General features: G+C 40.6%; 2 protein-coding genes across 3 annotated transcripts in view; one reads left to right on the top strand and one right to left on the bottom strand.

Annotated features, from left to right (window-relative positions):
• The window catches only part of CMSS1 (cms1 ribosomal small subunit homolog), a 382,976-nt gene that overhangs the window by 27,320 nt on the left and 339,579 nt on the right, over positions 1-16,077 (bottom strand). The window contains exon 2 of one of the 2 annotated variants that reach the window (XM_030861019.2): positions 7,757-7,845. The exons of the other annotated variant lie outside the window; for it this stretch is intronic. Within the exon in view, the coding sequence (XP_030716879.1) occupies positions 7,757-7,845 (89 nt within the window). The remainder of the gene's footprint in view (positions 1-7,756; positions 7,846-16,077) is intronic. 2 annotated transcript variants of the gene reach the window in all.
• Positions 5,144-5,818, top strand: LOC115855627 (lysine-rich coiled-coil protein 1-like). The gene has a single exon (XM_030861021.2). It carries the CDS (start codon positions 5,144-5,146, stop codon positions 5,816-5,818), a length of 675 nt encoding a protein of 224 aa, XP_030716881.1.

Below are 16,077 nucleotides of genomic sequence, written 5' to 3'. Positions count from 1 at the left end.
AAGACTGTCATTTCTCTCTTAGAGGAAAACATAAGAAGAACACTCTTTGACATAAATCACAGCAAGATCCTTTTTGACCCACCTCCTAGAGAAATGGAAATAAAAACAAAAATAAACAAATGGGACCTAATGAAACTTAAAAGCTTTTGAACAGCAAAGGAAACCATAAACAAGATGAAAAGACAACCCTCAGAATGGGAGAAAATATTTACAAATGAAGGAACTGACAAAGGATTAATCTCCAAAATATACAAGCAGCTCATGCAGCTCAATATCAAAAAAACAAACAACCCAATCCAAAAATGGGCAGAAGATCTAAATAGACACTTCTCCAAAGAAGATATACAGATTGCCAACAAACACATGAAAGGATGCTCAACATCACTAATCATTAGAGAAATGCAAATCAAAACTACAGTGAGGTATCACCTCACACCGGTCAGAATGGCCATCATCAAAAAATCTACAAACAATAAATGCTGGAGAGGGTGTGGAGAAAAGGGAACCCTCTTGCACTGTTGGTGGGAATGTAAACTGATACAGCCACTATGGAGAACAATATGGAAGCTCCTTAAAAAACTAAAAATAGAACTACCATATGACCCAGCAATCCCACTACTGGGCATATACCCTGAGAAAACCATAATTCAAAAAGAGTCACGTACCATAATGTTCATCACAGCTCTATTTACAATAGCCAGGACATGGAAGCAACCTAAGTGTCCATCAACAGATGAATGGATAAGGAAGAAGTGGCACATATATACAATGGAATATTACTCAGCTAAAACAAGAAATGAAATTGAACTATTTGTAATGGGGTGGATAGACCTAGAGTCTGTCATACAGAGTGAAGTAAGTCAGAAAGAGAAAAACAAATACCATATGCTAACACATATATATGGAATCTAAAAAAAAAAAAAAAAAGAGTTCTGAAGAACTTAGGGGCAGGACAGGAATAAAGACGCAGACGTAGAGAATGGACTTGAGGACATGGGGAGGGGGAAGGGTAAGCTGGGACGAAGTGAGAGAGTGTCGTGTACATATATACACTACCAAATGTAAAACAGATAGCTAGTGGAAAGCAGCTGCATTGCACGGGGAGATCAGCTCGGTGCTCTGTGACCACCTAGAGGGGTGGGATAGGGAAGGTGGGAAGGAGACACACGAGGGAGGGGATATGGGGATATATGTATACACATAGTTGATTTACTTTGTTATACATTAGAAACTAACACACCATTGTAAAGAAATTATACTCCAATAAAGATGTTAAAAAAAAAAAAAAAAGACTGGTTTTGGTCTTGAGTGCTCTTGTTAGTTCCCTCTTGGGTCACTCACATGGCCTGAAGGAAGCCATGGGCAATGCTGTGAGGCATCCCTGTGGAGAGGCTCACATGATGAGGGACTGAGGCCTGCCATCAGCCACCTGAATGAACTTCAAGAAGGTTCCTCATGGTGGAGCCCCTAACGTCCAGCTTACAACTTGACTGACAACTGATGAGAGATGTAGAGCCAGAGAGACTGAACTTAGCCATGCCTGTGAGGTAACAGAAACTGAGATAAGGAATCTTTTCTGTTTTAAGCTACTAACTTTGGGGGTAATTTGTTATACAACAATAGATTAATACAAAGAGAAACAGAATTGAGACACCAGCATGGAAAGGAGGAAGGTAAATCAGAGTAAACAGGACACAGTTCTCTTTTCTCTTAATCAAGAATAATCTTGAAGAGTAGGAGAGATATGAAATGATCAATGTGAAAATAAAGAATTAGTAAGAGGGCTTCCCTGATGGCGCAGTGGTTGCGAGTGTGCCTGCCGATGCAGAGGACACGGGTTCGTGCCCCGGTCCGGGAAGATCCCACATGCCGCGGAGTGGCTGGGCCGGTGAGCCATGGACGCTGAGCCTGCGCGTCTGGAGCCTGTGCTCCGAGGCAGGAGGGGCCACAGCAGTGAGAGGCCTGTGTACCGCAAAAAAAAAAAAAAAAAAGAATTGGTAAGAAAATACAGTAGTGAGAGGGGTAAGTAAGGAGGGAAAGGGATAAGTACTCTTGCTGAAGATTCTTTTATGATCCAAGGAGATAAACAAAAGGCTAGCTTAAGAAAAAAAGAAGTCCAGTGTTGTCTCTGACCGGGAGAGGATGGGTCATGGAACCATTAAAAGGCTACTGACATCATGGAGACATCAATGAAAATTCACGAAATCCCTCATAAGGGATTATATTCTGGGAACCATAATTACAAAGTCACTAGGGCTGGCTCTGAAATGAGTGATGTTGAGGAGGGAAGAGGGTGATGCAATCTCTAGGAGTAAGGGAATTCATCATTTATTTTGGAAGCAGTATTTGGAAAAAAAAAAAAAACTACTGGCAAATCTTTATACTCACATTATTAAGGAGGCCAAGGATGATTGTTTAGATGTGAAATGGTTGCTAGAGATGATGTAGTTGCAAGGGTAGAAAACTTGTATAAAGTTATAAACCTGTTGCTTGAAAAACTGGACAGCTGGGAGGTGTGGACTCAGTAATAAAAATGTGAGGCCCAGCTATGGCAAAGGAGGGAACACCATCTAACTGGACACTCTCACCTGGTGATATGCATATTACAGCTAGCAGCATAATGCCAGGCAGTTCCTATGCAAGCATTAAAAAACAAAGCAAACAGGGGTTTCCCTGGTGGCGCAGTGGTTGGGGGTCCGCCTGCCGATGCAGGGGGTGCGGGTTCGGGTTCATGCCCCGGTCCGGGAGGATCCCGAGTGCCGCGGAGCGACTGGGCCCATGGGCCGGGGCCGTGGCTGCTGGGCCTGCGCGTCCGGAGCCTGTGCTCCGCGGCGGGAGGGTCCGCGGCGGTGAGAGGCCCGCGTACCGCAAGACAAAACAAAACAAAACAAACAAACAAAAAACCCCTTCAAGAACAGCAAACAACTAAGCAAATTTGAAAAAAATTCAAAACTTAAATATAGTAAACAGTAATTTCTTTTCTTTTTCTTCTTTTTTTTGATCCAAGAAAAAAATATGATTACTATTAAAAAACAAATACTTGGTCACATGTGCCAAATGAATCATATGCCTATGGCTGTGCTAGGTACCACAGTGAACACAAAAGAAACCCTGTCCTCTGAGGTGCTTATGGGCTAGTTGGAAATGCAACCTCTATGTGCATAAACAACTAGAGAAGGACTCAAGAAATGACAGTCGGCCTGACAAAAAGGCTGTCCTTGGGGTGGTGAGATGAGTTCCAGAGGGAGAAGAGCAGCGGGAGACAGGATGAGGAGGCCACAGAAGAGCCCAAGGGACTGTGTGGTATTCGGGCTGGAGGAGAAGAGACTCTCAGGTCTAATGTCAAGGTGGGGGACCCTTCAAGGAGGAGCTGAAGGAGGGACAATGGTCACGGGGCTTCAAAAGGCGTCTGCGGGCAGCAGTGTCAGGGAGCCAATGGCTCACAGCTGGGACACAAAGGGTTGAGATGGGAAGAGGCGTAAGAAAGCTGGGATACCAGTCTAGTCATCCATTATTCCTTTTCACAAATGAGTGCCAGTTCGGGGAAGGTTCTGTGCCAGATGCAGTGGAGATGCACAGATGTGTACAGCATGGTAGGGAGACCAGAGAGGTAGATGGATAACACTCAAATAAGGCAGAGGGGCACAAGGAGGTTCCTGTGTGAATTCTCTGGCCAGGGCATGAGGATAGGCTTGTAGAGAGTGATAAGGGCACTGTGTCTACCTAGGACTTTGATTCTTTTTTTTTTTTTAAATTTATATTTATTTATTTATTTATTGGCCACTCAGCATGCAGGATCTTAGTTCCCGGACCAGGGATTGAACTAGTGTCCCCTGAAGTGGAAGCGTGGAGCCCTAACCACTGGACCGCCAGGGAATTCCCAGGACTTTGTTTCCTTAAAGCAATTTGTTAGTGAAAGAAATTAGAGCAAGATGAAGGTGGTTAAAATGAGCAGTAAAATCTCTGGTGATTTTTTTTCCTTGGCATAAAATAGCAATGGCATGCGACCAAGAAATTACTTGATGGCATGGTAAATCCAATTTTCCCAAGTTGAATGAGGAAGGACAGGTGGAAAGGGAAATGGAAGCAGTGTCATCCTCAGGGTATGGCTTAAAGACAGTCAAGTGGGTCATCACTCCTGGTACCCATCTCTCTGAGCTTCAGGTTCTTTGTAAAATGGGGTCCCCCCTACTTCACAGGGCACCTGTGACGACTGAGTCATGGTGCCTTACACAGTGCCTGCGGTGAGTGTTCAATAAATCGTCTTATTATTGTTGAAACCAGGGCTGCTGAAAGATAGGTGAATGCTCATGGAAATTAAGAATGTATTTAACTTTCTCTTCCCCGATCTTTCTCCTTTCTTCCTGTGGTTCCCTGCCATTTATCTAACTTGATGGTTGTGGGAAAAGAAGACTCAAGTTGGAAGGAGGCAAAAAATAGGTGGAAATTCAGCAAGGCGAACGCTCTGCCAATAAAAAGACAGTAAAGATGCAGGCTTGGGTGAGTTTATTGATGTAAATTTATTCTTTCACCAAAGAGTCCAGAAAAAGTGAAGAACAATCAATAAAATCAAGGGATAAAGTAATAAAAAAGAAAGCCAGTGGGCTACAAAGAATATTTGGAGCAAGTGCAGTAGCGCTCCTCACCGTTATGGCGGCGGTGCCGTCCAGTTGGCCGCTGGTGGTGGTGGCCACTTCCCCTCGGAAGTCCGGTCTCCGCCTCCTGCTCCCACCCTGCTCGCTCGGCGGCAGCAGCGGTGGTCCCTGCCTCTCTGCCTCCTCCACCTCGGCCTGTCCACTGGCAGGCGGCGTTGGCGCGGAGGGGGCCCCTGCCTCAGAGAAGGTACCACGTTGAATGAGCAAAGACTGAACTTTTTACAGATACCTTTTGTAAAAGGCTTATAAGGAGTAGTGCCATAATTTGAATCACAATGGATTTCACATTATGAGGTGAATGGGAGCGGAGTATTGGACAAAAATAGATTTTTAAATCTCTGCATCATGGTTTTTAGCTCCTCAGTTGTTGCACAGTCTCACTATTTGGGGAAAGTTCATGCTAAAAAACGGAAGCAATCAATGGGTGAATATGATCAAATTTCTCCACCAAGTTCTCAACCTGTTAAGGAGAACTCCTTGTCAACCTAATGAAGCATTCAAAGACATGTGACTCTTTTCAAGATGAACTTGAAGATTACATCAAAGTGCAGAAAGCCAGAGGCTTAGAGCCAAAGACTTGTTTCAGAAAGATGAGAGAGGATTATTTGGAAACCTGTGGGTGCAAAGAAGAGGTTGATTCTAGACCCAGGTGTAGAATGTTTGATCAAAGACTCCTCTGTGAAACCGTCCAGACCTACCGAAGACCATGCAGTATTTCGCAAACAGTGGAAAAGTGGTTACCTCAGTGGCTAGCAGCTCATGGCAGCAGGCTGAGACTGGACTCCCTGAGCTGCTGTCAATTCACCAGGGACTGTTTCTCAGGAAAACCAGTACCCCTGAACTTTAGTCAGCAAGAGTATAACTGTAGCTCATACAGTGTAGAATCTGGAGTTTACAGGCACCTCTCCTCAGAAAACAGTACCAGTGCCTGTCAAGCTAGTTATAAACAGATACATCAGAAGAGAAAAAGGCTCCCAGAGAAAGGCCGGGAAAAACGAGAGGAGGAGCGGCCCAAGCATAAGAGGAAGAAAACTTGTGAGGAAATAGATTTAGACAAATACAAGAGCATCCAAAGAAACAAAACAGAGGTGGAAACAGTCAGTACAGAAAAACTTAAGAACCGAAAGGAGAAAAAAAGCCAAGATGTAGCCTCTAAGAAATAGGAACTTAAGGGTAGTAAAGAGAAAAAGGAACAAGTCAAAGAAAGAAAGAAAAGGAGATGCTTTGGGACCAGTCTCTCCTTGGATTTTAAAGCTCTTGCATTGGTTCTCCTGAGGTTAAACTGAAAAAAGAGTTGAGGAGCTTGGTTTTACGATGTTCCTATCGCTCTTTTCATGTGAGCAGGTACAAAGGTTAAGTGAACAGAAAACATTTACTGTGCTTGCTCTCCAACATGGAAATTACTTTTCCTCTTTTCTAAAATCATTACTACATTTTTCTTATACATAATGTAATTTCCCTTAACGAGAGTGGCTCTGCTTTAATTCATCAAATTGCTATGATGGTGGAAGTATTTTTCCCTTAGGACGTCATTTATTTTAAACTGGAGGATTAATAGGCTTTACAGAATCTATTTCTTGACTGGGTTTTAGTTTGGGGTGGGTGTTTTTATATTCATTAGTTTTCTCTGTGAAGCAGTTTAGATTGATTTTTTTTCCTTTGTTAGATCTAACTTGCAGTATATTTTCTATATTGGAAAGTGGAAAATGACATACATTATAATAAGCTTAAGTTACATACAGTTTTAAACGTTTCAAGGAGTCTTGATACAAAATCAGTTTATATTCTGGAAATGTTTATAATATAATAAAGTTCTAATTTCTACAAAAAAAAGAATATTTGGAAACAAGTTCTGCAAGTAGGCACTGATTAGAGGCAGAGGTCAAAGAAGGCATGACTATGGTATGGTCAGTGGAGTTAAGTGAGGTAAAATCAAACCCCATCTTTGTGAAATAAATTGAAAAGCTACAGATGTTAACCTGTAGATCTTAGAAAGAATGGTGCAAACTAAAATTGATACAGGGCCTTGGAGTTAAACATTTAATGTCTAGAGAGAAAACCAAGACTGATTATACATTAAATACGTATATCTTGCTGCATTCCCCACCTCACAAAGAAAAAATAATGAATAAAATAAAAGACTTGAAGTATATTTTACTATAAGAATTATCACTTCAGTGCTTACTCTTTGCCAACCACAGTTCAAAGAGCTTAACAAGTGTTAATCATTTAATCCTCACCCGTAACCCTGTGAAGAAAATACACGTATTATCACCACTTTACCAATACGGAGACTGAGGCACAGAGAGTTTAACTTGCCCAAGGCGTCACAGCGTGTAGGTAACCAAAATGCTAAACTGCTTCCCACAATTATCCTGAGCCTGGTCACAAACTTTGGGTCACAAAACTCTAGTGGAATGTGTTTAGGGCCACCTACAATAAGAATAAGGCCACATATGTTACTATGAAGAAGATGGTAACTTTGGACTGACAGTTAGATAGTCCTTTAAAAAATCACACATGGTTACCAATTAGGTCTCAGGGACAATAATGTAAGAAAGGTGCAAATGGATGTGAGTGGCCAGCAAGAAGATTAAAAAGGCAATAAAAGGTCCTAAGTCCAAGGAGCAAAGTTCATCAAATGGCCACTTGTGGTAATACAAAGGTAGCAAATCCCCAATAAGAATTCACACAACAGACATGATGCTAGATAGTCATGAAGGCCTGGGAGCCTGCTCACAGCATGCCTTGGTACTGTAATAATGCATTGGTGTGGGGGTAATCTTGCATTTCTATGCCATTTGTCTTCTCCTAGGAACTATACCCAAAGAATAAAACTGGGTCTTTGGTAAAAATGTAATACAAGAATCTAAGATATCATTATTGTAAAATATATTTATATTGTAAAAAACATATTAGGGGGAAAACTAGACCTTGCTGGTTTGTAATTAATGAAGCATGGCTCTTTCAAAGGCAGAGAAGGTAAAAGCTTCCCTCAAATCCCACCAATAACTGGTATTGAAGCACACGGAATGCTGTAGAGGGGTAGAAGAGGCTGATTTCAGAGCCAACAGCTGTGACTCTCCCACAGTGACTGTCACCTGTTCGGTTTTCTTTGACAGGGCAGGAACTGGAGCTCTCTCCTGCTGCATCATTGCTGTGTCTCCTCCTCCTTCACCATCTGATGCTTCTAGGAAACATAAAGTTTAAAAATGAGAAGAGCACCTCTCTCTTTCTTTCTCCCATTGCTAGTGTAATCTTGGTACCATCTTTTTAGAAGGTTCTATCCCTTGACTCATTAATTTCACCTCTAAGAAGCTGAATTTAAGAAAATGATCCAAAATGAAGTCAGAGATTTAAAAACCAAGGTGGCAGTATTATTTATAAAACTGCAAAAATGAAGATTATTCAGATGTCTAAATTTCAGAATGTTTAATTATGGAACACTCACGCTGATTTTACAGATATTAAACTCCCCATTTTCAGATAAGAAAGTTGCTGCTTAGACGGATGAAGTAATTTGCCCCAGGTCACACACCTGGGAACCCTATTTGAGTCCAAAGTCTTCCCCACAAGTGATACTGCCTGCACTGAGAACCAGCCAGCTCTTGATGCCAGTGTGCTGGCTCCAGGGGTAATGTTAAGAGAGTGGGACAGCAGGATTATAGATCATGAGAAATTCTTAATTTGAATTTATAAAATCTTTCAACACTGGAAAAAGTAAATTCTTACTCCAAGAACCAGGAAAAATAAAAACTTTAATAATTTTTCTGTTAAAAAGCTCTTTTAAAGAAACATGGCAACCATAAGTTTCTTACTTCCCATAATGCCATACTGTCTTCCAGATTTTAGTGGTTGTTCTCTTTGAGCACATTTTTGAATCTTTGAAAGGCTTTACTCACTCCCTTTGAGTTTTTCGGTATATCTCAAAGCCCAAAATGTGAATTTGTGAGTAATATTGGTCAGAATTCATATTTAGGTACAAATTAACTAGTTTGGTAGTCCTGAGCTTTTAAATGTTTACATACTATGATGGTTAATTTTATGTGTCAACTTGATTGGGCCACAGGGTGCCCAGATATTTGGTCAAACATTATTCTGGATGTTTCTGTGTAGGTGTTTTTGGTTGAGATTAACATTTGAATGGGTAGACTGAATAAAGTACATTTCCCTCCCTAATGCGGGTGGCACTCATCCAATCAGATATGGCTGGAATAGAACTAAAAGCATTAAAGAAGAAGTAACAACTGACACTGCAGAAATACAAAGTATCATGAGAGATTACTACAAGCACCTATATGCCAATAAAATGGACAACCTGGAAGAAATGGACAAATTCTTAGAAAAGCACAGCCTTCCAAGACTGAACCAGGAAGAAACAGAAACACGAACAGACCAATCTCAAGCACTGAAATTGAAACTGTGATTAAAAATCTTCCAACAAACAAAAGCCCAGGGCCAGATGGCTTCACAGGCAAATTCTATCAAACATTTAGAGAAGAGCTAATCACCTATCCTTCTCAAGTTCTTCCAAAATATAGCAGAGGGAGGAACACTCCCAAACTCATTCTATGAGGCCACCATCACCCTGATACCAAAACAAGACAAAGATGTCACAAAAAAGAAAACTACAGGCCAATATCACTGATGAACATAGATGCAAAAATCCTCAACAAAATACTAGCAATTCGAATCCAACAATACATTAAAAGGTTCATACACCATGATCAAGTGGGATTTATCCCAGGGAGGCAAGGATTTTTCAATATCCGCAAATCAATCAGTGTGATACACCACATCAACAAATTGAAGGATAAAAACCATATGATCATCTCAATACATGCAGAAAAAGCTTCTGACAAAATTCAACACCGATTTATGATAGAGACTCTCCAGAAAGTGGGCATAGAGAGAACCTACCTCAACATAATAAAGGCCATATACAACAAACCCAGAGCAAACATCATTCTCAATGGTGAAAACTGAAAGCATTTCCTCTAAGATGAGGAATAAGACAAGGATGTCCACTCTCACCACTATTCTTCAACATTGTTTTGGAAGTTTTAGCCACAGCAAGCAGAGAAGAAAAAGAAATAAAAGGAATCCAAATCGGAAAAGAAGAAGTAAAACTGTCACTGTTCGCAGATGACATGATAGTATACATAGAGAATCCTAAAGATGCTACCAGAAAACTACTAGAGCTAATCAATGAATTTGGTAAAGTAGTAGGATACAAAATTAATGTACAGAAATCTCTTGCATTCCTATACACTAACAACGAAAGATCAGAAAGAGAAATTAAGGAAACACTCCCGTTTACTACTGCAACAAAAAGAATAAAATACTTAGGAATAAACCTACCTAAGGGGCAAAAACCCTGTATGCGGAAAACTATAAGACACTGATTAAAGAAATCAAAGACGATACAAACAGATGGAAAGATATACCATGTTCTTGGATTGAAATAATCAACATCGTGAAAATGACTATACTACCCAAAGCAATCTACAGATTCAATGCAATCCCTGTCAAACTGCCAATGGCATTTTCCACAGAATTAGAACAAAAAATTTCAAAATTTGTATGGAAACATAAAGGACCCCAAATAGCCAAAGCAATCTTGAGAAAGGAAAATGGACCTGGAGGAATCAGGCTCCCAGACTTCAGACTACACTACAAAGCTACAGTAATCAAGACAGTATGGTACTGGCACAAAAACAGAAATATAGATCAATGGAAGAGGATAGAAAGCCCGGAGATAAACTCACGCACATATGGTCACCTTATCTTTGACAAAGGAGGCAACAATATACAATGGAGAAAAGTCTTTTCAATAAGTGGTGCTGGGAAAACTGGACAGCTACATGTAAAAGAATGAAATTAGAACACTCCCTACCACCATACACAAAAATAAACTCAAAATGGATCAAAGACCTAACTGTAAGGCCAGATACTATAAAACTCTTAGAGGAAAACATAGGCAGAAGACTCTATGACATAAATCACAGCAAGATCCTTTTTGACCCACCTCCTAGAGTAATGGAAATAAAATCAAAAATAAACAAATGTGACCTAATGAAACTTAAAAGCTTTTGAACAGCAAAGGAAACCATAAGTAAGATGAAAAGATAACCCTCAGAATGGGAGAAAGTATTTGCAAACAAAGCAACTGACAAAGGATTAATCTCCAGAATATACAAGCAGCTCATGCAGCTTAATACCAAAAAATAAACAAACAACCCAATCCAAAAATTGGCAGAAGACCTAAATAGACATTTCTCCAAAGAAGATATACAGATTGCCAACAAACACATGAAAAGATGTTCAACATCACTAATCATTAGAGAAATGCAAATCAAAACTACAGTGAGGTATCACCTCACACTAGTCAGAATGGCCATCATCAAAAAATCTACAGAAAATAAATGCTGGAGAGGGTGTGGACAAAAGGGAACCCTCTTGCACTGTTGGTGGGAATCTAAATTGATACAGCCACTGTGGAGAACGGTATGGAGGTTCCTTAAAAAACTAAAAATAGAACTACCATATGACCCAGCAATCCCACTACTGGGCATATACCCTGAGAAAACCATAATTCAAAGAGTCATGTACCCCAATGTTCATTGCAGCACTATTTACAATAGCCAGGAGATGGAAGCAACCTAAATGTCCATTGACAGATGAATGGATAAAGAAGATGTGGCACATATATACCATGGAATATTACTCAGCCACAGAAAGGAACGAAATTGAGTTATTTCTAATGAGGTAGATGGACCTAGAGTCTGTCATACAGAGTGAAGTAAGTCAGAAAGAGAAAAACAAACACCGGATGCCAACACACATATATGGAGCCTAAAAAATGGTACTGATGAACCTAGTGGCAGGGCAGGAATAAAGACACAGATGTAGAGAATGAACTTGAGGACACAGAGGGAGAATGGGAAGCTAGGATGAAGTGAGAGAGTGGCATGGACATATATACACTACCAAATGTAAAGTAGATAGCTAGTAGGAAGCAGCCGCATAGCACAGGGAGATCAGCTCGATACTCTGTGATGACCTAGAGGGCTGGGAAAGGGAGGATGGGAGGGAGGCTCACGAGCGAGGGGATATGGGGATATATGTGTACATATAGCTGATTCACTTTGTTCTACAGCAGAAACTAACACAACATTGTAAAGCAATTATACTCCCATAAAGATATGAAAAAAAGAAAAGAAAAGAAGTAAAAGCATGACCTCCCCTGATTAAGATAATTTTTTCTGCCTTTGTACTTGAACTGAAACATGGGCTCTTCCTGGATCTGGAGCCTGCCAGCCTTCAAGCTGGAACTACATCACCAGCTCTCCTGGTTCTCAAGCCTTCTGACTAGGATTGGAACTAGACAATTGGCTCTCCTGGGTCTCCAGCTTGTCAGTCTATCCTGCAGATCTTGGGACTTGACAGTCTCCATAATTGCATAAGCCAATTCCTTTATATATACACACACAGATACACAGAGAGAGACAGACAGAGAGAGAGACAGAGAGAGAGAGAGAGAGAGAGAGAGAGAGAGAGAGAGAGAGCGAGCGAGCGATAAATATAGATAGATATATAGATATCTATTCTGTTGTTTCTGTTTTTCTGGAGAACCCTGATTAATACCCCGACTTTTAACTATGTAGCATGAAAAAAAGGACTCTACCCAATGAAGTAGTAGCAGGTAGAAGATTAACGGGGCTTTTTACTTATTTTTAAAATTTATTTATTTATTTTTGGCTGCATTGGGCCTTTGTTGCTGCACACGGGCTTTCTCCAGCTGTGGCGAGCAGGCACTACTCTTCCTTGCGGTGCGCGGGCTTCTTGCTGCGGTGGCTTCTCTTGTTGCAGAGCATGGGCTCTAGGCATGCGGGCTTCAGTAGTTGTGGCTCACGGGCTCTAGAGAGTTGGCTCAGCAGTTGTGGTGCATGGGCTTAGCTGCTCCACAGCATGTGGGATCCTCCGAGACCAGGGCTTGAACCTGTGTCCCCTGCATTGGCAGGCGGATTCTCAACCACTGCGCCACCAGGGAAGTCCCTAACAGGGATTTTTAAACGAAGGACTAAGTTGGCATTAAAAGTATTTATAGTGCTGCTTCTGGGAAGAGAGTAGTAGTAGTCATATTTTCCCTTATTCCTCCTGCTAAGTACAGCTAAAAATCCTGACCATTACATATAAAACAAACATTGGAGATCTCTGAAAGGTGGAGAGAAGTCAGACATGCTAGGGACTTTGGGGCCCAAGGAACAACACAGCGGTGAGCTCCCTGGGTTTTCTTTTTGCCTTATTATCTCAGACTTGGAGCTAAAGAAGCTAGTAACTTGGAAATGCCAGTGAGAGCAGACAAAAAACCCCAACAAATGTCTGCTCTGTTTAACAAAATGGCCAGGAAAACAACAGCCTAGCAAGACTGAAAACCTTTAGATAATAACTACTTGACTTCAGCCAAACACAACAGAAAAACTGTTTTCTTTGCTGCCTACACCAGCAAAGGCTGAGTGGGGAACCTAGACTTCCACCTTTGTCAGGCTGTAATGAGGCAACCCAACTCCTCCTCCACCTTCCATCAGGGTGGTGTCAGAGGTGATCAAGTAGGGACTGAACCCCTGAAGAGATTTTCATCCCTGAAGGGTGGTAACAGACCCCTGCTCTCTACCACCACCACCAGTGCAGTATCAATGGAGAACACACTGTGAGCCTGGACTTCCATCTCCTCCTGGTAGTAATGAAGGGCACCTTTCCTTCCCCACTGGGGTCAGAGGAACCCTAGTAGAGAATCAGGACTTTACATACTTCTCAGTGGTAATGAGGCCAACACCCACACTAGTGCTTTAGCAAGCACTAAAAGAGCTATGCAAAGAGATGTACTCAAAAATACTACAATAAATCAAAACAGAATTCTAAAAATGTTCAAGTAACGCACAGGAAGGCAGAAAGATAAACAAGAAATAGCAAATAAACAGAAAAGAAAAATAAAATGGCATATTTGAATCCCAACATATCAACAATTACATTAATGTAAATGATCTAAACATACCAATTTAAGGACAGAGATTGGGACTTCCCTGGTGGCGCAGTGGTTAAGAATCTGCCTACCAATGCAGGGGACATGAGCTCGGTCCCTGGTCTGGGAAGATCCTACAGGCCGCAGAGCAACTAAGCCCGTGCGCCACAACTACTGAAACTGCGCTCTAGAGCCCGCGACATAACTACTGAGCCCACGTGCCACAACTACTGAAGCCCGCGCACCTAAAGCCCGTGCTCCGCAACAAGAGAAGCCACCACAATGAGAAGCCAGCGCATTGCAATGAAGAGTAGTCCCTGCTCGCCGCAACTAGAAAAAGCCTGTATGCAGCAACGAAGACCTGACGCAGCCAAACATAAATAAATAAAATAAATACATTTATATTAAAAAAAGACAGAGATTGATAAAGTGGATTAAAAAAATGACCTAACTATAGGCTGTTTACAAGAAACTTACCTCAAATATGACGATATAGCTAAAAGCAAAATGATGGCTGAAATATAACATGTAAATATTGATAAAAAAGCAGGAGTTATATTAATATACTCTATTAATTATATTAATATGATTAATTATATTATATTTGATATTAATATCAGATAAAGGTTGAATAAATTAGTTCTTTCTTTAGTCTGTGTGTGATTTTTTTTGGTTCCAAAAAAGAAAACTGCTTTTCTGAAGTAAGGATGCTAGTATTGTGATTTCCATTAAAAGAGTATTAAAAGAACAGTAATGGGACCCAACCTAACCAGCCTGGCTCTAGCATCTAGATTTCTCTAGAACTGCTGGCATTTGAGGAAGTTAAGCTAGGCCTGTGCCACTCAGTCCCAGTGGCTGATTTTCAGCCCATGGAGTGGAGTCACCAAGACGGTGCAACCTTATTTTCAACTCCTTGAGGGTCTACTTTAAAAAAAAAAAAAAAAAAAAAAAGGATACCACCAGATGGGAGTGGAGTCAAGTACACGGTTCTTTTTCAACCCCAGGCAAAAAGAGCAAAAAGCTAAAATTAACAGTTGCACGTATCTTTCTCTTTCCTTCAATCCCTGACTTTGTCCTCTTTATGAAAAGTATCAGAAATCCAATTTCCCAGCAATTTCCTTAAGCTTCTAAGTATTTACTTGCATGAACTCCTTCTAGGCCCTAGGGAGAATACTGGCAATGGATCATACAGTTAATTTGTCTTAAAAAATCTGCAAAAGAAAGATATATGGTGATTAAAATAAATACAGTAGACCACTGTCTATTTCTACTCAGAATTCACCTCTGTCCCTATCTCCTAGTGAGTAGTGCTGGAGCTGAAGTGAGCATTTTGGGGATCCAGTTAGAGGGAGCTGGTTGGACAGACATTGAGCTTGAGTTTAATGAGATATTATAAGGTTCATAATCATAAAGTCTATAGTTAAATTATTGCTAGCTCTCCTACTGTAGGAATACTTCCAGGAATATTCCTACCACCCCATGCCAACTCACCAGACATCTGACACAAAGTGTACAGGGCTAGAGGTTGTGGACTGTGACACAAACACACCTGTAGCCTCCTTCCTTAGAAATATGTGGGAAGTGGAGGAGAAAGCAGGTTTGGGATGAATGAAACCAGAAATTAGTCAGTGGAAAATTCTTCCAATCATCAAAAATTTAAAACTGTAAGCAGAAAATTAGGTTCCCATTTTGTCTATTCAAAATGGCAAGTCTCTCCTATAGGAATACAGTAGATGCTGTATTTTACAGTTATCTGATAGGGATGAGTAAAATAAAACTTTTCAAAATTCCTGTGTTTATAACAGTACTGTTGTGATTTCTTATTTAAAATAATTTCTTTCATACCTAATTTTGTATCAGTAATTTTGTATTCTTTTTCTAAGAGAGGGTCCCCCAAATTACGTAAGATTTAGGCCTCACAAAAACCTAGATCTGCCCTGGCTATAGACCTGCTTAACTCTCCTATAGTTCTCAGTTTCTCAACAGAATAAACTACTGAAACCGATAACCTGGTAAGTTTCAAAAGCACGATGCTAAGCAAAAGAAGCCAGAATCAAGAGGCTATATAATGTGTGATTCCACTTATTTAACACCCTGGAGAAGGCAAAACTATAGGGATAAAAAAACAGTTCAGTAGTTACTGGGGACTGGAGATGGGAAACTTCTGGGGATTGTTGGAAATGTTCTATAACTTTATTGTGGTGGTGGTTACACAACTGTATGCTTTAGTAAAACTTCACAGAACCATACTCAAAAAGGGGTTAATTTTACTATGTAAATTATTTACTATATAAATTATTCCTCAGTAAGCCTGACTTTAAAAAAAAATGATAGAAGCTAACTTTCATCAAACAATTTGTTAACACTTGCCCAGTGTCACACAACTAATAGGCAGAG

The sequence above is a fragment of the Globicephala melas genome, chromosome 4 (genome assembly GCF_963455315.2).
Source record: "Globicephala melas chromosome 4, mGloMel1.2, whole genome shotgun sequence".
Taxonomy (NCBI): domain Eukaryota; kingdom Metazoa; phylum Chordata; class Mammalia; order Artiodactyla; family Delphinidae; genus Globicephala; species Globicephala melas.
The sequence above is the reverse complement of the archived record's forward strand: the minus strand, read 5'-3'. Positions and strand labels throughout refer to the sequence as shown.